The sequence below is a fragment of the Dipodomys merriami genome, unplaced genomic scaffold (assembly GCF_024711535.1).
Source record: "Dipodomys merriami isolate MVZ:Mamm:240054 unplaced genomic scaffold, mDipMer1.0.p SCAF_38, whole genome shotgun sequence".
NCBI lineage: Eukaryota > Metazoa > Chordata > Mammalia > Rodentia > Heteromyidae > Dipodomys > Dipodomys merriami.
Genome location: NW_027205381.1, coordinates 5128469 through 5152191, shown reverse-complemented (window position 1 = coordinate 5152191; position 23723 = coordinate 5128469). Strand labels below are relative to the sequence as shown.

At 42.3% G+C, this 23723-nt stretch overlaps 1 protein-coding gene across 1 annotated transcript in view; it reads left to right on the top strand.

Moving 5' to 3' along the window:
• The first annotated feature begins 5944 nt into the window (after positions 1-5944).
• The window catches only part of Ercc3 (ERCC excision repair 3, TFIIH core complex helicase subunit), a 29623-nt gene continuing 11844 nt past the window's right edge, over positions 5945-23723 (top strand). The window contains exons 1-10 of the mRNA XM_069989449.1: positions 5945-6065; positions 6238-6443; positions 7407-7643; positions 9566-9615; positions 9999-10134; positions 10294-10458; positions 11074-11278; positions 12461-12775; positions 19103-19287; positions 21119-21321. Coding sequence (XP_069845550.1) covers positions 6047-6065; positions 6238-6443; positions 7407-7643; positions 9566-9615; positions 9999-10134; positions 10294-10458; positions 11074-11278; positions 12461-12775; positions 19103-19287; positions 21119-21321 — 1721 coding nt within the window. The 5' untranslated portion in view covers positions 5945-6046. The remainder of the gene's footprint in view (positions 6066-6237; positions 6444-7406; positions 7644-9565; positions 9616-9998; positions 10135-10293; positions 10459-11073; positions 11279-12460; positions 12776-19102; positions 19288-21118; positions 21322-23723) is intronic.

Below are 23723 nucleotides of genomic sequence, written 5' to 3'. Positions count from 1 at the left end.
TTGGTTTGTCCAATTATGTTCTTGGATAGTGTGTTCACAAATATTTTCTTTTGCTTAAGTTGGTCACTTTCAGGGAATCCAAGCACAGACTAACCTAAAAATATTGAAAGTAAACTGAATTTTTTGGGTATCTAACCCTATAATTTCCACTCAACTTGTTCCTCTTTTTGTCTAGGCATGACTACGCAAATTGAACTTAGCAATGATTAAAAGGGAATACAAAATTTACTGACTTACTACGAAGTGTAAGAAATGGTCTTCCATTCAGTATTGTAGCTTTCATAAAAAATGAATGACTCAGTGCAAGCCAGAAGCCTAGGAATCTAGTACATCCTCTTACCCAGAAAATTTTATAATCTAGGAATAGATCTTGTGGAAATGATTTTGAGCATTTATCTATATCTTTGTATCTATCCATACAGACATACATGCCTCAAATTAAAAATCTAAATGTGCAACAATGGACAATGGGGGCTGTCATAAGAAAACACAAACCAGGTTTGTTACTTTAACAACAGAAATTTGCTGTCTTACAGCTCTAAAGTCTCTAAAGTCTGGAATCAAGGCATCGGCTTAAAGCATTATCATTCCAGCATTTGTTCCCATCTTCACATGGTTATACCCCTCTGCCTGCTTCTGTGATTAGGAGTGTGTGTGAGTGTGTGTGTGTGTGTGTGTGACATTCGGAGGCACAAATGGCTAGGACTTTGAGGTGTGTGTGTGTGTGTGTGTGTTCTGGGCCTGGACACTGTCCTTTAGCTTTTTCATTTTAAGGCTGGCACCTAGCCACAACTCCACAGCCAGCTTTGGAAAGGAGAGTCCCACAGACTGGTTTTGAGCCACGATCTTCAAATCTCAGCCTCCTGAGTAGCTAGGATTATAGGTGTGAGCCACTGACATCCAAATATCTTTTGTTTTGGTTTTTTTTGGGTCTGGTCATGGGCCCTGAACTCTGGGCCTGGGCGCTGTCCCTCAGCTCTTCAGCTCAAGGCTAGCACTCTACCACTTGAGCTATAGCGCCACTTCTGGCTTTTTTTCTTTTCTTTTTTTGCTTATGTGGTGCTGGGGAATCAAACCCAGGGCCTCATGCATGCAAGGCAAGCACTCTACCACTAAGCCATCTTCCCAGCCCCCAAATATCTTTTTTTATGGAGAGTTCACACATAAAAACCCAATCTGCTCTCTAGTTCTTGATACCCTTCTCACATGCAAAGTAGATTCACTCTGTCTCAGCATCCACAGAAACCATGTCAAGTCTAACCTTTATTACCCTTGACCTGTGAAACAACAAATTACTTCGAAATTACAATGGTGAGACAGAAGAAGATAGGCATTCCCATTCTTGAAGTATCCGGATAAAGGTCGAGATATAGGAAGGAAAAATACTTGGTTATCCTAAGCAAGCCTGAAATGTAGCAGGGCAAATTGGGCTGGATTTTTAAGGCTTGGGAATAGTCATCATTGTCTCAAAGTTCTGTCCACAGAGCTTGCTGGGCCTACTGGTTATGTGGCATGGAACTGGGGTGATGGTGTAAGAACCCAATGAGGACATCCTCTTCAGATCCTTTTGTTGGTGGTGGTAGTGGTGGTTGTGGGGCTTGAACTCAGGGCCTAGGCGCTGTCCCTGAGCTTCTTTGTGCTCAAGACTTGAAGGATGATGTATTTACAGCTATAGAGCCTGCCTGTAGAATCTCAGAAGCTCTATGGTGTTCCTTCATTTTATCACTTCTTCTTACCCCTTCATTCTAAACTGCCCAAGTTCTAGAGATAGTTGATTGCCTGTTATAATTGGCTTTCCAGTGATACATATCTTTAGTGTTTTCTCCCCAGTATTCTTCCTTCTTTTTACAATATGAATATGCTCAGAAGCACCCAAATTTTCAAGTTCTTTTTGCTTAACAACTTTTGTGTATGTATTTCTCATATTTAAATTTGTGAATAGAAATTTCTTTAGTAAAATATTCACACATTCAAAATATTCAATTTAGCAGGGTACAGGTGGCTCACGCCTATTATCCTAGCTACTCAGGAGGCTGGGATCTGAGAATTGAGGTTCAAAGCCAGCTCAGGCAGGAAAGGTCATGAAATTCTTACCTCCATTTAGCCACCAAAAAGTTGGAAGGGGAACTGTGGCTCAAGTGGTAGTGCAGTAGTTTTGAGTACAAAAGCGCAACTCAAGTCCCTAGGCTCTGATTTCAAGCCCCAGAACCCACCCTCCCGAAAAAAAATCCAAGTTGATCATTTACAATTTATACTTTCTACTCAGTGGAACACAGTTCACCCTGTAATATTTGTTGCTGCTTTAAAAAAATTGTGTGTGTGTAGAACTGTACTTAAAAAGACAAATTCAGGTTGGCAATGTGGCTTAGTGGTAGAGTGCTTACCTAGTATGCATGAAGCCCTAAGTTGGAATCCTCAGTACTACATAAACACAAAAGGCCAGAAGTGGCTCTGTGGCTCAACTGGTAGAGTTCTAGCCTTGAGTAAAAAGCTGAGGGACAGCCCTGACTTCATCAAGCCCAGGACTGGGGGGAGAAAAAAACCTACAATTTCAGGCATGTTGTCTACTATTTTACAGTTAAAAAAAAAAAAAAAAAAAAAAACCTTTCTAGTAAGAACAGCTACCTTATTTCCATCTGAAGCACTCCAATCATATTGAATTATATATTTCTACTTATTAATTGATACAGGCAACAATCCTATCCCTTCAAAATTCAGCCTCTTCTCTATATTCAATTCCAAACTCCTTCAACATTTTTAGGTATTTCTAGCAACAGCACCGTATTTTCCTGTACTATCTGAATACTCAGGGTTTTCAAAATAAATCAACAAGAAATAGACATCTCCAATGAGAAAGGAAGCAAGACACTTGAAAAAAGTGATCCACACAATTGTGGGAGCTAGCAAGTCAGGAAGTCAGGCAAGAGTTGCATTCTTGGGGCTGGGAATGTGGCTTAGTGGTAGAGTGCTTCCCTAGCATGCTTGAATCCTGGGTTCAATTTCTCAGTACCACATAAACAGAAAAGGCCAGAATTGGTGCTGTGGCTCAGGTGGTTAGAGCACTAGCCTTGAGCACAGAGAGGATCAGAAACAGAGCCTAAGCCCTGAATTCAAGCCCCAGGACTGGCAAAAAAAAAAAAAAAGTTGCAAGATGGAAACGAGGCAGGCCTTATGTGTTGTAGCCTAGAGACAGAATTCCATAGTCACTGGGAAACTCTTTTTGCTCTTAAATCCTTGAACTGATTGGATGAGGCCCATTGATATTACTGAAAATAATCTGCTTTCAGTTTATTGTAAATGTCAATCCTATTTAAGAAAAACCTTTACACAAATAGCTAGTGTTTGACCCAACATAGCCTGACCAACCTGATACATAAAATTAACCATCAGAGTAATTGGTTAAAGAAGTTGTATTCAACCAATATTATTAACTGAAAGAAAATAAATTATCTAAGATGTACAAATGATCCTTTTGTTTTTTAAACTGGACAAAATATTGAAAGGTTGATTCTCTGAATGATGGTATTATGAGTAGATAGTATTTTTGCATATATAAAACTTACAATAAATGTACATGTTTTTGCTTAGTGTACAATATGTTTTTTTCTGGTCCTTGAACTCTGGGCCTGGGAGCACTTTCTGAGCTTCTTTTCTCAAGGCTAGTGCTCTATCACTTGAGCCACAGAACTACTTCTGACTTTTTCTGAGTAGTTTATTGGAGATAAGGGTGTCAAGGACTTTCCTGCTTGGGCTGGTTTTGAATCACAGTCCTCAGATCTCAGCCTTCTGAGTAGCTAGGATTACAGGCATGAGCTACTTGTGCCAGGCTACAATAATCTTTTAATCATAAAATTGTTATCTATCCTTCCTCATCAGTCCTTCCAGATTAATCAGGTTTTTGGCAAGAGTTTAGGGAAAGGCCTTATGTTGAAACTCAATATTTCCATTTCCTAGAATTTGCCTTAAAACAATTTAATTTGTAAAGATTTTTATCCAATTCATCAGATACTTACAACTGGATAAACCAGAACTGTACAAGTGCTTCCAAATTAGGATTCAGCTAAGTAAATTATGACATTGTCATACAATGGAACATTATTAAATATTAATTTTAAATATTAAATATTAATGAGTGAACAAAATTTCGAAGGTAATAAAATCAAATGTCCAAGTAATAACTTCATGCTTATAAAAAAACGACTATTCACAGAAATAAGCACAGTGCTGGATGTGGGTACATTTCTGTAATATTCAGGAGTCAGAGCAGGGAAAATCATGGTTCTAGAAAGTCTAGCCACTCCAAAAGTTGAAGACCTCATCTCAACAAGCTAGACATAGTAGTCTGTATCTGTAATTCTAGCTTTACATGTGTAGGTAAGAAGACCCTGGTCTGAGGCCAGCCTGGCCTAAATGTAAAATCATATCTGAAAAGTAAAACAAATGGGCTGGAGGTGTGGCACATATGGTAGAATACTTGTCTAGCAAATGTAAGGCTCTGAGGTCAAACCACAGTACTAAAAAGAAAAAAATATATACATACACAAAATAACAAAAGAAACAGAAAATCAAAAGATAGACAAAAGATAAAATTAGCTCATGGGGGCTGGGAATATGGCTTAGTGGTAGAGTGAGTGCCTAGCATGCATGAGATCCTGGGTTTGATTCCATGGTGCCACATACACACTAAGAAGCTAGAAGTGGTACTGTGGCTCAAGTGGCAGATTGTTAGCCTTGAGCAAAAAGATCTCAAGGACAGTGCCCTGAGTTCAAGTCTCAAGACTGCCTCTCCCCCCAAAAAAATAGCTCTTGGTGGGGTACTTGACTAGTAGTCATTTTTCTGCTCAAGAGTCTCCAGTGACCTTGCTTAAAGTACCATCTAACTTTAGTTCAGCTATGTCCCTAATTTAGATTAAATTTTTGTCACACCTCCTCCTTTTTTCCCAAACTAATTTTAATAAATTCTCATTCCATTTTCAACAACAACAACAAAAAGAGTCTCCAGTGATTTTTCAATTTCGTAATAAAATCTGAAAGTTCTCTGATTTGGTGTTGACACAGGACAATGGCCTCTTTCTTCAGAATTTGGTTCAACTTTCAGGGAGGATCCCTGTATTAATTATTATTAATTATTGTGTGTTTGTGTAGCAGTCTTTGAACTCAGAGCCTGGGTATTGTCTCTGAGTTTTTTGTTTGTTTTGCTCAAGAGGGGTGCTATGCTACGTGAGCCATAGTTCCAATTCCGGCCTTTTGATGGCTAATTGGAGCTACAAGTCTAGTGGACTTAACTGAATTGCAACCTTCAGATCCTAGACTCCTGAATATCTGAGGTTACACGGGCCCAGCGACGTTTATTACCCTTGTGCCTACATTGAGGCTTGAACTCAGGGCCTCACACTCTGGGTTTTTCATTCAACTAACTCAAGCCATACCTCCACCTCCAGAACCATTCTATTAAGAACGCCTGTTGTCACTGTATTTGATTCCGGTGCCCTGCATCTTGTATACATTTTTCTAATTTGGGGAGGGAAATAACAAAATGCTGAAACAAGGACCCAGAATGACCCATTGAGATACACAAGCCGCTATGTTGAAAACGAACTTTACAACGTGGGGGGGGGGGAGGGCACTGCCAGCGTATTTTCTCTTAGGGAACTTAATACCATATTGTTTACTGCCGACAACTCAAAATGAAAAGAATTTAAGTTCCAAGAGTATAAACCTTTCACTCGCCCGCTGTTCTATCGTCGCAGCTGCTAAGGCTGCCCGTCGGAAGAGAAGATCTCGGTCACCATTAGAAGGAAAGGGACGGGACTTCCGGAGAAGGGACGGGACTTCCGGAGAAGGAATGGGACTTCCGGAGAAGGAACGCTCTAGCGCACCACCGGCCTCCAGCTCGCCCCGCCTACCCACCCCGGATTAGGGTTGGAGGCAGAATTTCCGGCGTGGTGCCTAGCTTCCGGTGAAAACAGGAAGTGCTTCTGAGAGTACCCGCCGCAGTTTTCTGGCGGCGCCGTGTGCTCGGGCTGAGTTGCTGTAGTCGCTTATCATGGGCAAAAGAGACCGCGGTGAGAGGGCGCGCTGTGGCCTCCCCACACGCCTGCGGGTTCTGTGCGGGACGGTGTGGGGGGCGGGGAGAGGAGCGATACCGGGCTTGGTTTGTAGGCGGCGCCCGGCACTGCGGCCCGCGGCGCTGATGGAATGGCTGGCTGTGGGCTTCACTCCTGTGTCCGTCCGCAGACAAGAAGAAGTCCAAGAAGAGGCACCATGAGGATGAGGAGGAAGACGACGACGACGCCCCTGGGAACGAATCTCAGGAGGCGGTGCCCTCGGCCGCCGGCAAGCAAGTGGATGAGTCCGGCACCAAAGTGGACGAATATGGAGCCAAGGACTACAGGGTGCAGATGCCCCTGAAGGACGACCACGCTTCCAGGCCCCTCTGGGTGGTAAGCTGGCCTCTGGAGGAAGCTGGAGGGCAAGCCCACTCCCGAGCATTCTCAGGGGAATCACGGGACACTTCGAGCACAGTTCCACTTCTGGCTTTTGGGTGGGAATTTGAGTGGAAGACATGTATTTGGTAACTAGCTTTTGCTCAACTTAAAAAACTTCGGAAAACTTCCTTCTGTTTTCCCCTTACTCCTCTATATCTGATTAAAGTAACAACCTGTAGTTATCTGGAGGATTGGTTGCACATCATTTTTGGTGTTGAGCAGCTTCTCCTTTTTTTTTTTTGACCATGATAATGGGGATCTGATAGTCTTTCTGGGTCATTAATTTCTTTTTTTAATTTAATTTAATTTTATTTGTGAACATACTGTACAGAGGGGTTACAATTACATGGGCAGGATAATGCGTACATTTCTTACCAAGCATTGCAGCCTCATCCTTTGGTTTACCCTTCACATCCCTTCCCAGCCTTCCTCCTCCCCCCCAATCCCAATCCTTCTCCTTCCCCGCCCTTCCACCACCCCCCCCCACCCGCACCGACGTTGTAAAGCTCTGGGTCATTAATTTCTATGTATTTTTTTATGACCCACCCTGGGGCTTGAACTCAGGGCTGGGGTGCTGTCCTTGGGCTGTTTTGCTCATGGCTAGCACTCTACCACTTGAGTCACAGGACCACTTCTGGTTTTTGAGTGATTAGTTGGAGTCTCGTGGGGACTTTTCTGCCTGAGCTCAGCTGGCTTCGAACTGCAATTCTCAGATCTCAGCCTCTTGAGTAGGATTACAGGCATGAGCCACGGATGCTGGCTTCCAGCTCTTTTTTGTATAATTAATTGGAGATAAGGGTCTCAGGAACTTTCCTGCCCTGGCTGGCTTTGAACTATTATCCTCAGATCTCAGCCTCCTACGTAGTTAGAAGTAGCTCATTAATTTCTTGTCTGTTATGTTCATTTGGTATTTATCAGGCTCCCGATGGCCACATCTTCTTGGAAGCCTTCTCTCCAGTTTACAAATATGCTCAAGATTTCCTGGTGGCTATTGCAGAACCAGTTTGTCGTCCAACCCATGTGCATGAGTACAAACTAACTGCCTACTCCCTGTATGCAGCTGTCAGTGTTGGGCTGCAAACCAGTGATATCACTGAGTATCTCAGAAAGCTCAGCAAGACTGGAGTTCCAGATGGAATTATTCAATTTATTAAGGCAAGTGGGGATGAGCCTAGCTACTGCCATGGTAATGTGATAACGGTGGGGACAAGTGGTGTATACACATGGTCTAAATTCACAGATCTTCATTCGTTCATATCTCTTGTGGGTTGCATAACCGATGACCCAACTGCTACTCCCCTGGATACAGCTGTGGCTGAGGCCATGAGGCCATGCTTCCCATTAGCTTCTCCCAACCTTGGCTGCTAATAATACAGTGAAGGAAAATTCAGGTCCATTATGGTGAGAGTTATTTGTGAAAACAGCCCCAAATGGGAGATGATGATTAACCCTAAGTTTTATTTTGAAAACTTAAACCCTAGTATGATTACATTTTGTAAGACTTAAAAGGCCATCAGAGTGAGGTCTTCATCTAATAGGATTAGTGTAGTGTCCTTACTGTGAAAAAACAGAAAGCTCTGCTTGTGTCTTGATAATGGAGTACGAAGTGAGAAGGTAACCATCCACAAGCCAGGAAACCCTCAGCAGAAACCGAATCTGTTAGTACCTTGATCGTGGACTTGTGGGCTCTATAATTCTGTGAAAATAAATCTTTATTGCTTAAATCATCAGTCTGTGTAGGCTTTGTAGCAGGCAATTAAATACCTGAGACCCAAAGTCAATGACTTCCATTAGGGAAAGTGAAAAAGACCTTCAGGTTGTTCAGTAAAGAGCCTTCTGTGTGAGCAGTAATTGCACATAGATGAATGCCTAACTCTTCCGAAGAGATGGCACAATGGCTTTTGTTGCCTATGGCTAACCTAAAGGAAGTCTGATTTAGATCCCAAATCTAGAGTGACAGAAAAGTGCCACAGGCATTGATGCCAGAGAAGAGAAGCTGGCAGCAGCTTTAGAGACAGTTCTCTTTTCTTTTTTTGTTGGTCGTGGGGCTTGAACTCTGGGCCTGAGCGCTGTCCCTCAACTCTTCAGCTCAAGACTAGCGCTCTACCACTTGAGCCACAGCGCCACTTCCAGTTTTCTGGTGGTGAATTGGAGATAAGAGTTTCACGGACTTTTCTGCCCGGGCAGACTTTGAACCTCGATCCTCAGATCTCAGCCTCCTGAGTAGCTAGGACTACAGGCGTGAGCCACTGGCGCCCGGCTCAGTTCTCTTTTCTTATGTGGAGGGAACACCTCTCCCAGAATGAGCCTGCCTCAGCACTTGGGCTGGGCCCAGTCTTGGCTAGAACTGTCTACAGGGACTTTAAGTATTGAGGCAATGCTCTGATGGTCTGAGTGTCAAGTGTTTATGACCAATATACAACCCCTATGGGATTCCTTCCAGAAGATTGGGATCCTGAGAGAATTTAAGCTCCTTACCATCAGGAAGCTATAGACAGTGGTACTTATCCATAATCCCAGCTTCTCAGGAGGCTAAGGCAGGAAGATTATGAGTTTGAGGTCAGACTGGGCAAGAAGATACTGTCTCAAAATAAAATTAAATAAAAAAACAAAAGGACCAAGATGTTTTTCAGTGGACCTGGTCTTGGGTTCATTCATTCCCTTACATTTTACGTAGAAAAATAGGAACATTGGTGGCAAAGCTAGGAAACTGCATTTTATTTATGCAGCAAATTACTACTGAGCACACGCTCTGTGCCCAATGTGCGCTGGGACCTGTAGTAATACTGGTGTGGCAGAAGGGGCCTCCAGAACTGGGTGTAGGCTGAGAGCATAGAAAGGGAAATGAGAAACAGAAGGTATTTTAAGATATGTTTTACAATTTAAGAGATGAGAATAAGAATAAGCTAGATAGAAAAAATTTGCTTCCAAAAAGCAGAAACCAATGGGAAAAGCTATGTTTGGGTAGATGTGAGTGTACATTGGATTTTTTAAAGTAAACTCAGCTCTTCACTTGATTGGGACATAAGATATGACAAAGAGTGAATGTTGCTAATTTTGCCTATTTGTTGTTGCAGTTATGTACTGTCAGCTATGGAAAAGTCAAACTGGTCCTGAAGCACAACAGGTAAGATTATATGACAGTCCTGGCCCAAGGCACTTTCATCCTGTGCACACCAGGTGTGAGGAATAGTTATGGACAGGACTGTCAGCTCTATGCTAGCACATTCAGAGGAACAAGAAATGTGATTCAAGTAGGAAATGTATTCACTAGTCACTGTGTTTCCCCTACCTGAAGCCAAGCTCAGGTCCTGCTGCCTTGACTCTAAAATGATGTTGCTCATACCTCATATGTTATGTCATGGCTTATAACCCCTATCTCTAATAAGGCAGACAAGTTGGGAGAGCTGTTATGGGACACTTATTCAAGACAGTCTGATCAAGTGAGTGGTGTAATCTGCTGGAAATGTTGCGCTGGTCAGTAGGCACTTCCTTCCTCACCCCTTGTAGGTACTTTGTTGAAAGCTCCCACCCGGATGTCATCCAACATCTTCTTCAAGACCCCGTGATCCGGGAATGCCGCCTGAGGAATGCTGAGGGGGAGGCCACTGAACTCATCACTGAGACTTTCACAAGCAAATCTGCTGTGCGTGGGCTTCTGGGTCTTTGGGAGTTTGGGCATTTGGGATTTCATCTCTCTTTTAACCCAGCACTGGCAATCTAGTAGACCTTGCAGCTTGAGGTCTTGCTTGAAAACAACAGTGTTAAATGTGTGCATGTCCAGAATCCTTCTTTTCTCTTACAGATTTCTAAAAGTGCAGATGGCAGCAGTGGGCCTTCAACTTCCCAGGCGACAGATCCACAGGGTAAATCTGACATCCCTACAGACCTGTTTGACTTCTATGAGCAAATGGATAAAGATGAAGAAGAAGAAGAAGAGACACAAACAGTGTCATTTGAAGTCAAGCAGGTTAGTGAATCTATGTAATCTGTGTAAGGAAGGATCCCTGTTGGTTCCTCAGTTGTTGTCCCTTTTTACTGTGGGCCATTGTACCATTCTTCCGGATGGAGAAATGTCTTTTTTCCTCAAGTTAGATATCTGGGTTCCACAATCTCCTTGGGAATATGAGAAACAGGGTCAAAAGCCAGGCACCAGTGCCTTTAAATCCTAGCTATTCAGGAGGCTGAGATCTCAGGATCCTGATTCAAAACCAGCCTGGGTAGGAAAGTCCAATAGACTCCTACCTCCAATTGAACATCGAAAAGGTGGAAGTGGAGGTATGGCTTAAGTGTTAAGAGTGTAACCTTGAGCACAAAAGCTCTGGAATAGTGCCCAGATCCTCAGTTCAAGCACTAGGTTTGGCACACGCACGCATGTGCATATACACACACACAGGTTCTAAAACTGAGTTCACTTTGACAGTGTTGCTAGTTTGAGTTACTTTTTTGTGCTTTAACCTACGTCCTAACAAGCAAGATCTGAAATTATATTCATCTAGATAAAATGCCAGTGTCTTAGAGTGTACATTGTTTCTGAGCATGCTTTGGAGTTTAAGATTATAAAGTCTTCATGTTGATCCCTCAGGAAATGATTGAGGAACTCCAGAAACGTTGCATCCACCTGGAGTACCCTCTGTTGGCAGAATATGACTTCCGGAATGATTCTGTCAACCCCGATATCAACATTGACCTGAAACCTACAGCTGTCCTCAGACCCTACCAGGAGAAGAGCCTGCGGAAGATGTTCGGGAATGGGCGGGCACGGTCTGGAGTCATTGTTCTTCCTTGTGGTAAGTGGATCCTGAGTGATCCAGATTACTTTGTCTGGATCTGCCAGCCTTCTGCTTACCTACTGTATAATGTTCAAAATCTCATCTTGCCAGAAAATGGCATGGTTCTTTCCAGAAAAAGGTCAGGATTCTTGACTTAACTATTGAGTGCTTACTTTGTGTAGCCCCTGGCCTAGGCCTGAGGGATTTAATGACGCTCATTCAGCTAGGGTAGAGTCTTCTATAAATGGGTCAGCTAAGTAACTTAAGTCTTGGGAAGTGATATAGGTAGTTAAAAAACCTTCAGTAGGCTGTGAGATGGACAGTTATACTGGTGGGTTACTGTTGGGCACAGGGGATTAGGTTCTTTGTCTGTGAAATCAGGCTGATGGTTCCTTAGCCCACGAGCTTTGCTTGTTTCTAGAGGGTTTATGATAGTATATTTACAGGTCTGAGAAAAGGCAGTGGCAGTCCTTTTGGTATCTGCCCATCCTCACTTGTCCTTAGTCTCAGCTCTAGCCAGAAGCAACAACAGGCTCACCTTGGCGTCCCATTCTGGAACAAGTCTCCTAAGTACACAAACCAAAGATTTGAGTTATTTTAATGATAAAGGAAAAATTGATGTTGAACTTTATGTTTAAAGAGTGAGTTTTCAATTTTAACTTTTTTTCATTGTTGTATATTAGTTTTACAAGTGTGATTTCACTCTGACATTTCCACATAAATATGCAATGAATCCAGATAAACTTCATCTGAGGGAATTACTTTCACCTCAGTCTTCAGACAGTAGATGGTAGGAAACTCAAAAGATTGTAGAATTTCAATAGGATGCATCCCAGAGCCCTATCTGCTTTTTTAATTAACAGCTGCCTTTTGCCAAGTTCCTCTTATGCAGGATGTATGCTAGGCATACAATGCCAAGCACTATTGTTTGAAGACCACAGTCAAGCTCCTCTTATAGTTTGCCCATATTTAAAATGACATTTTTGCAGTTTCACCATATATAAGGAATGCCTGGAAGGAGCTACAGAAGGGAGCAGCACTAGCTAGTATTTCCTTACAAACAAGAAAGAAGAAAGGCTGAAAAGTAAATCCTTCTTTGGACCATTACCAGCCCAGATTTCTGTGCTGTTGAATCATTCTGCCTTTCCCTATCCTGTGTTTCAACCTGGCTTTGAATAGGATTGCTCTTGGTTCATCTAGGTGCTGGGAAGTCCCTAGTTGGTGTGACTGCTGCATGTACTGTCAGAAAACGTTGTTTGGTACTTGGCAACTCGGCCGTATCTGTAGAACAGTGGAAAGCCCAATTCAAGATGTGGTCTACCATTGATGACAGCCAGATCTGCCGCTTTACCTCAGATGCCAAGGACAAGCCCATAGGCTGCTCCATTGCAATCAGTACATACTCCATGCTAGGCCACACCACCAAAAGGTCCTGGGAGGCTGAGCGGGTCATGGAGTGGCTCAAAACCCAAGAGTGGGGCCTCATGATACTGGATGAAGTGCATACTATTCCAGGTAAGGAGACTGAAAAGAGGCTGGTTGCTCATTGTAGAGATGGAAACTGGTTTGCAAGGAAGGACTTCTGGCTAGCAAAATTTGCTGAGAAAAGCTTTTAAATTGTAAGCATGGGTGAGTTGGGCTATGTAGTGGGTAAATGTACATATTCACAGCTCCCTCTTTTTTTTTTTTTTTTTGCATATGTGGTGCTGGGGAATCAAACCCAGGGCCTCATGCATGCAAGGCAAGCGCTCTACCACTGAGCCACCTTCCCAGCCCACAGCTCCCTCTTAAGAGCTTAGAAAGTTTTCTTTTCATCTTACTGTTGTAGTTTTTATTTATTGGTCAGTCATGGGGCATGAACGCTGGGTCTGGGTGCTGTCCCTCAGCTCTTCAGCTCAAGGCTAGCGCTCTACCACTTGAGCCACAGCGCCACTTCTAGTTTTCTGGTAGTTTATTGGAGATCAGTGTCTCACGGACTTTCCTGCCCAAGCTGGCTTTGAACTTCGATTCTCAGATCTAAGCCTCCTCAGCAGCTAGGAATTACAGGCGTGAACCACCGGCACCCGCCTCATCTTACTATTGTACTTTACCTTTAATCCATTTTTATGGTCCTGTCAAACTGGGTTAAGAGCACTGTGCAGCTCTTGTAATAGTGTATTTTATTTAAAAGCTAAATTATAGGTCTTGGTCAACATGTAATATAAGCCCTACTTCTTTGGTTATTGTAGGTAAGCCATTAGTTTTCCTTAAAAAAATAGCTTTACATAATTTATGTGTCATAAAATCACCCACTTCTAAGTGTATAATCCAAGTAATATTAGTAAATTTATGGAACATTGTAACTCAGCAGAACATTTGTATACCAATTTGCAGTCAATCTCTTGTTTTTCTCCCTAGTCTTAGTCAACCACTGAATTGCTTTCATAGATTTGCTTTTTCTAGAAATAGCTATATAAATAGACTTATACAATATCATATAATATGTGTTTTCTTGTGTCTAGGTTCTTTCACTTTGCACAGTGGTTCATCCATGTCATAATATTCATCAGTAGTTTTTCCTTCTTGTTGCTGCATAGTATTTTAAGCAAATCTTTCTTTTGTCCCCTCCTTCCCTACCTTTCATCTTTTTCTTTGCTCCCTCTATCTCTTCCTCTTTTCCTCTTACCTTTCTTTCTTGAAGTGGAAGTATGTTGCCCAGGCTGGTCTCTGAACTCTAGTGATCCTTAGCCTCTTGAGTAGCTGGGACTATGGGCTTAAGTCACCATGACTGGCTAGACAGACTTCTTAATAAAACAGATTAAGGAGGAGTCCTGATTTAAAAAAAAAAAAAAAAAAAAAAAAGCTGATAGAGATTGCCCTAAACCTTACAGAATATTCAAACCATTGGGAAAATGGTCCCTAACATCTGGATCTTGCTGTGTAATGATGGCTCTTCTAGCATCCGTGGGTGTCTGAAGATACCTAGAAATGGTCGTAGCAAGACAGGTAGAGATTGGATCTTCAGGTCCTTTGATGGGAAAGTATGTGTTCAGACAGTACAAGGTGGCCATGCAACCAGAGGGGAGGAATTCAGAGAGAGTAGTTGGGCTGAGATAGGATGGAGTTGTGGGTGGGAAGCCATCTGAGTAATGGAGCAGAGGGTAGCCTTAAGCATGCTAAGAGCTTTTGTGAGATATTAGCATGAAGCCTGACTCAGTGAGAATGAAGTAAAGATAAAAGTATCCTGACTGAAGAGGATACAAACCTTCAGCTGATAGGTTGGGTATGAGATCAGAGAGAAAAAGAGAAGGATGGTGCCAAGGGTTTTGGTTTGACTGAAGAAGGTTGGTGTGGCCATTCACTGATGGCTTGATGGAACATTCAGGGCTTAGGCACCCTGTTCATAATCTCTACATACCAGTGCCTATTAGTGGAGGTCTGGAGAAACAGGTACATCTCTACACTAGAGCACTCCTAGGCAGTAAAAAGGGACAAATAAGTTTATGTATACACAGCTTGGGTGAGCTCAGAGGCATGATATAGAATGAAAGAAGCTGGGGTTCATAGCTAGAGGCTAGAGGCTTGGTCCCCAAGTATGGCAGTGATAGGAGGTACTGAGACCTTTAGGAGGTGGGACCTAGTGGAAGGTGATTAGGTTATGGAGGCAGCATCCTCAGGAATATTCATGTAGTACTTGTGGGACCCCATGAGTTTCTACAAGAGGAGCAAACCAAGTTCCTGAATTCCTCTGGCTTCCTGTCTTGACAAGGAATATCTTCTGCACATGCTCTTACTCTTACTAGCCATGTGCTTTGTGCCTTGTGCTTTGTGCCTTGAGGCCTTCACCAGAGATCAAATAGTTGGAGCCAATCTTGGACTTTCAGCCTCAGGTATTTTGTTATAACAACTGAGAATGAATTCACAAGCCCTGTAGCCTGGAAATTCTCAACCAGCTCCAAACTAATGTTAAATAAGGAAATACTAATAAGTCAGAGTATGTTTCCTTACCATACAACATTTACCACACTGGATCAGGTACAGTGCTCCATCTTTATGCTGGAGGTGTAGCACAAGTGGTAGAGTGCCAACTGTGAGTGGAAAAAGCTGAGAAAAGCTTGAGGGAAAGTATGAGGACCTGAGTTCTTTTACAAGTCTCTTAAAAAGATTCCGGGTGATTTTATTAAGAAACATATCTGTAATATGCTTGCTTTATTAAGTGTTTCTTATGTACTTGGCACTGCACTCATTATTTTAGCAAATATTTATTGAGCATCTTCTGATTCTAGGCACTTTGCTTAGCACTGAAAATAAAGTGGAAGGACACTGAATAATTACACAAATGTTGAATGGTAACTGTCAGGTAACACAAGCTATACACCCAAAGTATCTATTGTGCCAGGTGCTGGTGGCTCACACCTGTAATCCTAAATACTCAGGAGGCTGAAATCTGGAGGATTGCAATTTGAAGCCATCCTGGGCAGAAAAGTCCACAATTCTCTCCAACACCATCAGAATGCTGGATTAGAGATGTGGCTCATGGTAGAGCACCTTGAGCAAAAATACCAAGCAAGAGTGTGAAGCCCTGAGTCCAAGCCCCAGTGCTTGCATAAACAAAACACATATACTGTGTGAATCCATTTATATGAACCTAAAGAAGACAGACTCTTCTCTGATAGAAGTCAGTGGTGGTTTCCATGAGGACAGTGCTGGTTAATGTTGATAGAGGGATCAGGGGAGAGAGTCTTAAGTGTTTACAATGCACCACCTCCAATTCTAGGAAGTGGTGTGTAAAAGTTGTTAGAAATGAATAGCTTGGTATGTTGAGGTGTAATGTAGGAATAAGGACACCAACTCAAAAGGAACTCTACAAGGCTAAGTTTACTTTAGCAGAAGGGTATGCCATCAGCCAAAAATCTGGCAAGCAAGTTCACAGAATAGGAACACTGCTCTGTTATTAATTCCTAAGTCAGCAGACTGCCCTTATGCTCACATTGGCTGAGTTTAGGTTCATAATCTGCAAAAGGATGTGGTTTAACTAACAGAATGTAACTAAAATTCAAGGAACTTCTAACTGGATGTAGCATGGAAAGGATATAACTGAAATGTAATTAACAAGGGCCAATCTATCTGGCCAAACAGGAACTTTTCAGAGAAACAATTCTCACAAGATTGACAGGAAACAAACTACTTTGATAAAAAAGTCACTTTTCTTCCAAAACATCAAGTAGTCAAGTCCTCGAATGTGTTATTTACATGTGGCATTGTGTGGTGGCTATAGTGAATGGAATGATGTGGCTGGTTTTCAGGTGGACACCATACATTTTTCCTGATAGGGATCTGTGTTATGCTGGTATAACCACTGTTTTGGCTCCCTAGCATATTACAGAGGCTTAGAGAGGAAGCCGGATCTAGGATCTTGAATTTTTTTTTTTAACATTTTTTATTGTAAAGATACTGTACAGTGGTTAAAGTTACATAAGTAAGGTAACGAGTACATTTTCTATCAAGCATTGTTACCCCTGGTCTTAAATTTTTTTGAGCCAGCATAGTCCATCAAGAGACCTTGATGTTTTATTCCTTTTTTGTTTATATGAGTTTCTGTAGTTTTTTTGTTGTGTTTGCATAGGATGTGCATGCAATTAAGCTTCAGTGTGTGGAATGAAAAACTACTTTACTTGGAGTTAGACCCTCTGTTATTCTATTGGAATTTTGGTTTGTGGTCAAGTGCATTTTGACTTCCTTATCCTCCACTTGGATGTCATTATTTCTGAAATACCATTAACCCTGCCTGTAAAAGTTACATAAGATAAGCATGACTTAAATTTGTGGGATTGAGTGTTGGGGATTGAACCCAGGACTTCATGCATGCTAATAACATGTGCTCTTCCACTGAGCTGTACCTCAGCCCCATGACTCAAACATTTTAGCCTTCCTCAAAGTAGTAGAATAGTTAGAATGTGAACCCACAGAAACCTTTTTTTTTTTTTTTTTTTTGTCGGTTGTAGGGCTTGAACTCTGGGCCTGGGCGCTGTTCCTCAGCTCTTCAGCTCAAGGCAAGCGCTCTACTGCTTGAGCCACAGCGCCACTTCTGGTTTTCTAGTGGTTTATTGGAGATAAGAGTCTCACAGACTTTCCTGCCCGGGCTGACTTTGAACCGTGATCCTCAGATCTCAGCCTCCTGAGTAGCTAGGATTATAGGTGTCAGCCACCGGCACCTGGCCACAGAAACCTTTAAAATGAGTATCTTAACTGGATATGCAGTGGCTATGATCCTAGCTACTCAGAAGACTGAGATCTGAAGCTTGGTTTGCAGCCAGCACAGGCAAGAAAATCTGTGTGACCAATGGAATTCTACGCCTCCATCAGAAAGAATGACATTGCCCCATTTGTTAGGAAATGGAAAGACTTGGAAAAATTATATTAAGTGAAGTAAGCCAGGCCCAAAGAAACATAGGTCCCATGGTTTCCCTTATTTGCAATAACTAGTGTATGTCTGAGACAAGCAGAAAAGGTCAAATAAGATGATGTTAAGCGAAATGAACCCCAAGATAAGGACATAAGTGGTTTTTTTTGGGGGGGGGGTCCGGTTGTGGGGCCAGAACTCTGGGCCTGGGCACTGTCCCTAAGCTCTTCAACTCAAGGCTAGCACTCTACCACTTGAGCCACAGCGCCACTTCCGGCTTTTTTCTTTTTTCTTATGTGGTGCTGAGGAATCAAACCCAGGGCCTCACGCATGCAAGCAAGCACTCTATCACTGAGCCACCTTCCCAGCCCCTAGTTTTTTCTTTCTTGCTATTGTTTCTAATGTATAAGGTACCCCATGATTTTTTTGTTGCTTTACCATGATATAGCCTGGTTTTCACTTATTTGATGTTGGTATAATTTGGGGAGGGAAAGGGAAAAAAATTGCAACAATGAGACCCATTGCAACAATGAGAAGTACAAGACACTATGTTGAAAAACTTTACAATTTGGTGGGGGGGGGGAGTGTAATTGTGGAGGTGGAAGGGAAGGGATGGTAGGGGAAAAACAGAGGAGGAGGCAACAATGCTTGATAAGAAATTTAATTACCCATGTAATTGTAACCACTCTGTACAGTATTCTCACAATAAAAAAACATTTAATAAAAAGAAAAAAGAAAAAAAAATCTGTGTGACATTTATCTCCAGTTAACTACCAAAAAAGCCAGAAGTGGAGCTCTGGCTCAAGTGGTAGAGTGCTAGCCTTGAACAAAAAAGCTTAGGGAAAGCACCTGAGTTTAAGCCCCAGGATAATACACACTATCTCATATATATTTATGTGTTTATTTGATAAATCAGAAACTTGTAATATCATAACTAAGGAAGAAAAAGTAAGTTGTACTGTCTAGAGAGGGGATTTTATATTGTGGGCAGAGCCACTTGAGCAGAACAAGTGCTTGGCTTTCTTGCTTCCTTGGGCTCTGTTTTCTTCCTGGTTTCTAGAAGGATGGTTGGAAGCAGGGCAGAGCTGGCTCCTTTAGTTCCTCATTCCTTTTACATAGGTACAAGTTTCAGGGTGACTTAGTTCTTTGTATAATTCACAGTAGGATATTGAGTCTGATTGTGTTTCACATTATCATCTGTACTTCTGATGGCTGTTATGAGGAGAATGTTGGACTTTGCTAAGTTGATGCTTCCTTGAAGTCATTTCTTCTCATCGTTTGGACACATTTAAAAGTCAATGGTGAAGTATTCCCACTTGTCTGGAACCGGCTCTTGAGGTTTCAAGTCCTAGAAGGGTTATTAGCCCATGCTGACCAGGCCAGTGCTAAGTTGTAAGACTGGGTTTGGTGCCCTCATAGTTTAAAAGGTAACAGTGTGACTGTTTCCCTTGTTTCCTCAGCCAAGATGTTCCGAAGGGTGCTCACCATTGTGCAGGCCCACTGCAAGTTAGGTTTGACTGCAACTCTTGTCCGGGAAGATGACAAAATTGTCGACTTAAATTTTCTGATTGGGCCCAAACTCTATGAAGCCAACTGGATGGAGCTTCAAAACAATGGCTATATTGCCAAAGTCCAGTGTGCTGAGGTAGGTGAACCCAGCTGGGTGGGCATCTGAACAAAAAACTTCCATCGGTAAGGGAAAGCCATCAGGCTGATTCCCCATGGAATTTGTATCTACACAGGTTAGGACTTGGACTAAACTGCCACTACCTTATTCAGTACCCTTAGTAGGAAGGAGGCAGTATTTTACCCTCTTCTCATCTGAGTACTACAAGGTCTGCAGTCTATGTCACCTTTCCAAGAGTAAGCTCCTGGGTTGGTCTGCCCATCCTTACCCTAAGGGATTCCTGAAGGGTTCTGTGTAGACAACCCTTGAGGCCTGTTCAAGACCCAAGAACACGATTGTGACCTTGATCACATGCTATCTAAGAATACATTTTCTATGATTAATACCTGCCCTGGTACAGTAAAAATCCATATCGAAAGGTAAATGTTCTTAAAGGGGAAAACAAAATACTTCGTAGTACTTTAATAATGATTATTACTGAGTGACTAGAATTGCCTCTACCCTAGAGGTCTAGAGGAAATGAATCTCTCAGATAAAGGTAAATTGTAAGGAATTTGTGTAGATTTTCCCTTGTTGAGAAGATCCTTACCTCTTCTTTGTGTCTGTAATCATTACCCATTTTAAGAACTATGTTGCCAAAACTTTCAGGTTTCTCTGTTCCTGTCCATTTGAATCTTTTGTCCTACCCATCAAGGGATAATCAACTTCAGAACTTGTATTTGTCCTTTTCCTTCCTTGATTATTTTATTATTTTACCTTCCATATCCATTTCTAAATGTATTTACTTTTTGTTGTTGTTGGTTGTGGGGCTTGAACGCTGGGGCTGGGTACTGTCTCTGAGTTCTTCAACTCAAAGCTAGTACCCCTTGAACCCCAACACTTCTTCCAGTTTTCTGGTGGTTAATTAGAGATAAGAGTCTCACAGTCATTCCTGCTCAGGCTGGCTTTGAACTGTGATCCTTAGATCTCAGCCTTCTGAGTAACTAGGATTACAGGCGTGAGCCACCAACACCTGGCAAAATCGTTTACTTTTTTTAAAATTTAATATAAAATATATTTTGCTTAATTTTTTAAAATAATGTAGGTGAATGCAGGCTTATATGTGTTCCTCTCTGACTTTTTTCCTTTTGATTTGTGAGAGAGGAAGAGAGAGAGAGAGAGAGCAAGATACCTTATATTGTGAATGTTATTATATCATTTTGAAACAGTTGCTTAAAAAAATTCCACTTACGAGGGGGGTGGAGTTGGGAAGGTGGGGAAGGAAGGGATGGTAGGGGAAAAACAAAGGAGGGGTAACAATGCTGGATAGGAAATGTACTCATTACCTTACTCATGTAACTGTAACCCCTCTGTACAGTATCTTTACAATAAAAATTTTTTTGTTGTTGTTTTGGTTTTTTTTCGTTTTTTTGGTCGTGGGGCTTGAACTCTGGGCCTGGGCGCTGTCCCTGCACTCTTTAGCTCAAGGCGAGCGCCCTACCGCTTGAGCCACAGCGCCACTTACAATAAAAAATTAAAAAAAAAATTTCCACTTACAGCTAGGTGCTGGTGGCTCAAGTCTGTAATCCTAGCTCCACAGGAGGCTGAGATCTGAGGATCATGGTTCAAAGCCAGCCGGGGCAGGAAAGTCTGTGAGACTTATCTCCAATAAACCACCAGACAACTGGAAATGGTGCTGTGATTCAAGTTATAGAATGCTAGCCTTGTGCTGAAGAGCTCAGAGACAGCGCCCAGGCCCAGAGTTCAAGCCCAATGACCACCACCACTGCCCCCCCCCAAAAAAAAAATGTTTTTTACTTGCATTATGTTTAAGCTTGCAAAATGATTGGTGGTTCTTATTGCATTCTAGGTTTGGTGTCCAATGTCCCCTGAGTTTTACCGTGAGTATGTGGCAATCAAAACGAAGAAACGAATCTTATTATACACCATGAACCCCAACAAGTTCAGAGCTTGCCAGTTTCTGATTAAGTTTCATGAAAGGAGGAACGACAAGATTATTGTCTTTGCTGACAATGTATTTGCCTTGAAGGAATATGCCATTCGGCTAAACAAGTAAGAATAGCAAATGCATTGAGTGCAGAGGTACTTGTATCTTCCCTGAAGCTTTCAGAAACTTATTACAATCTAAAGATCTGTTTCTCTTTCTCTGGTCACAGGACAGAGATAAGACAGAGAAGGTAGAGTTGGAGGTTAGCACCTGTAAAAAGGGGAACATGACTTTTCTTATCCCTGAGAGCAGGCCAGTTGAATCATGCTAAACTGTATGGGCACTGTCTTGAATCAGTGCCAAAGGCAGATGGGAGTTGGCACTGGTTGTTTCAAACTGAGTGAGAACTGAGGGTGGGTTGGAGGCCACACTGTGTCGTCCAGGGGCTAGGAAAGCAGGATGGCTAGGCCAGCATCCCAGCTGCCCTGCCTGTGTTGAGAACCTGGCAAGGGGAGAGTTGCTTGTCAAGTAAGGAGAAAGGTCTGTGCTTCCTCTTACAGCAATGCAGGGCTTCAAGTGTCATTAGTGTTAGAGTTCAGAACCTTCTGTAATCCTTTTTCACAATGGGAGATAGGAGAGAGTGAATACAGACCAGCTTCTCTTTTTAGTAAGCCAGGTGCTACAAGTGTTTAGATGTATGTTTTCTTTTTTTGGGGGGGTGGGATAGGGGGGGTTGGCTCCGGTCGTGGGACCTGAACTCTGGGCCTGGGCGCTATCCCTCAGCTCTTCAGCTCAAGGCTAGCGCTCTACCACTTGAGCCACAGTGCCACTTCCAGCTTTTTTTCTTTTTGCTTATGTGGTGCTTAGGAATCGAACCCAGGGCCTCATGCATGCAAGGCAAGCGCTCTAGCACTGAACCACCTTCCCAGCCCCATTTTTAGTTGTTGTTGTTGTTTTGTTTTTGTCCGCCAAGGGGCTTGAACTCCGGGCTTGGGTGCTGTCCCTGCACTCTTCAGCTCAAGGTGAGCGCTCTACCACTTGAGCCACAGCCCCACTTCTGGTTTTCTAGTGTTTTATTGAAGATAAGAGTCTCACAGACTTTCCTGCCTTTAAGTGTATGTTTTTTTTAGTTCTCACTCATCCATATGAGCTATCCCATTTTATAGATGGAAAAACAGGCGTAAAAAGATTAAGTTTCAGTAGTATCTAAAATTGTATCTTTATTAAACTTAGGTTTTCCTTTTCATCAAAGTTACCATGTAGACTGTATGAGAAATGGCAGTTCCTCATACCTGTTTGCCTTCTTTCCATGAAGGCAGCCGTTTTCTTTGTTGTTATTCTCTTTATTTTTGGTAGCTTATACAGTAATTTTTGGATTAGGCGAAGAATTGCCTGTTAACTTCTACTGTGCGAAGTTGAAGATTTCACTTAAATGTACTAATCTCTATTTCCTTTATTCCTTTCCTGCCATCCTCCAATATGGGAATAGCACAAGTTTGAGGCTAAATTAGTAATCACTGTTATATTATTTTGGGCCTATATAAGTATTGTCCAAATAAAGCCATATACTGTAAATATTTGTTTTTTGGAATTGTCTAGTTATTGCCTGCCTCTCTAGACCCTTCATCTCTCAGTAGAGTCAGGTAATTTCTCAGTTCAGTTACTTGCTTTCCTTAGTGGGATCCAGCACGTTATCCTACTTGGCTCTGCTCTAGCCAGCTTGCTATAGGACTATAGACACCACTAACATCTTTGGAGATCACCTTATAAACTCCTTTGACCTTCTTCCGGTCCAGATCACCTCTTGGCCAATCACTGTATTGGAGCACATGTCTAGTAGATGCCTGAGAGAAGGTATGAAGAAGGGAAAGTTGCTAGAACTTTGAGTGCTTGCAGATGTCCTGGCTTTCATTTATAGTTTGGTTATGACTGGGTATTCACACTGGAGTTTCCATCAAAGCTTTCTGAAAGTCTGGTACACTCTGATTCCTCTGTATCTGTAGTGATGTATATCTCTCTCTTCTCAGGAAGCTGTTAGGTAGCATCTGCCCCCTGTAAAACTTCTGAATGATATATCTCAATCTTTTTTCTTTATGTTCTTTTCCTTCTGAAAATTTTTATTTGTTAATCACCTCTGTTCTCTGTTCTTTCTGTCCTTTGTGTTGGTCAAATGTTAGAGGATTTTTTTGTTGTTGTTGTTGGTTGTGGGGCTTGAACTCTGGACCCAGGCGCTTGCTGTTCCTCAGCTTTTCAGTTCAAGGCGAGCCCTCTACCACTTGAGCTACAGTATCACTTCCGGTTTTCTAGTGGTTTATGGAGATAAGAGTCTCAGAGACTTTTCTACCCGGGCTAGCTTTGAACTGCGATCCTCAGATCTCAGTCTCCTGAGTAGCTAGGATTATATGTGTGAGCCACCAGTGCCCAGCGATTATTTTTTTAACAGCTCCTCCAATCACCTTTTTTCCTTCTATTTTCATCCTTTTATCTTCCAACCCTTCTGTTGAAACTTTTATAAACTATTAAAAGT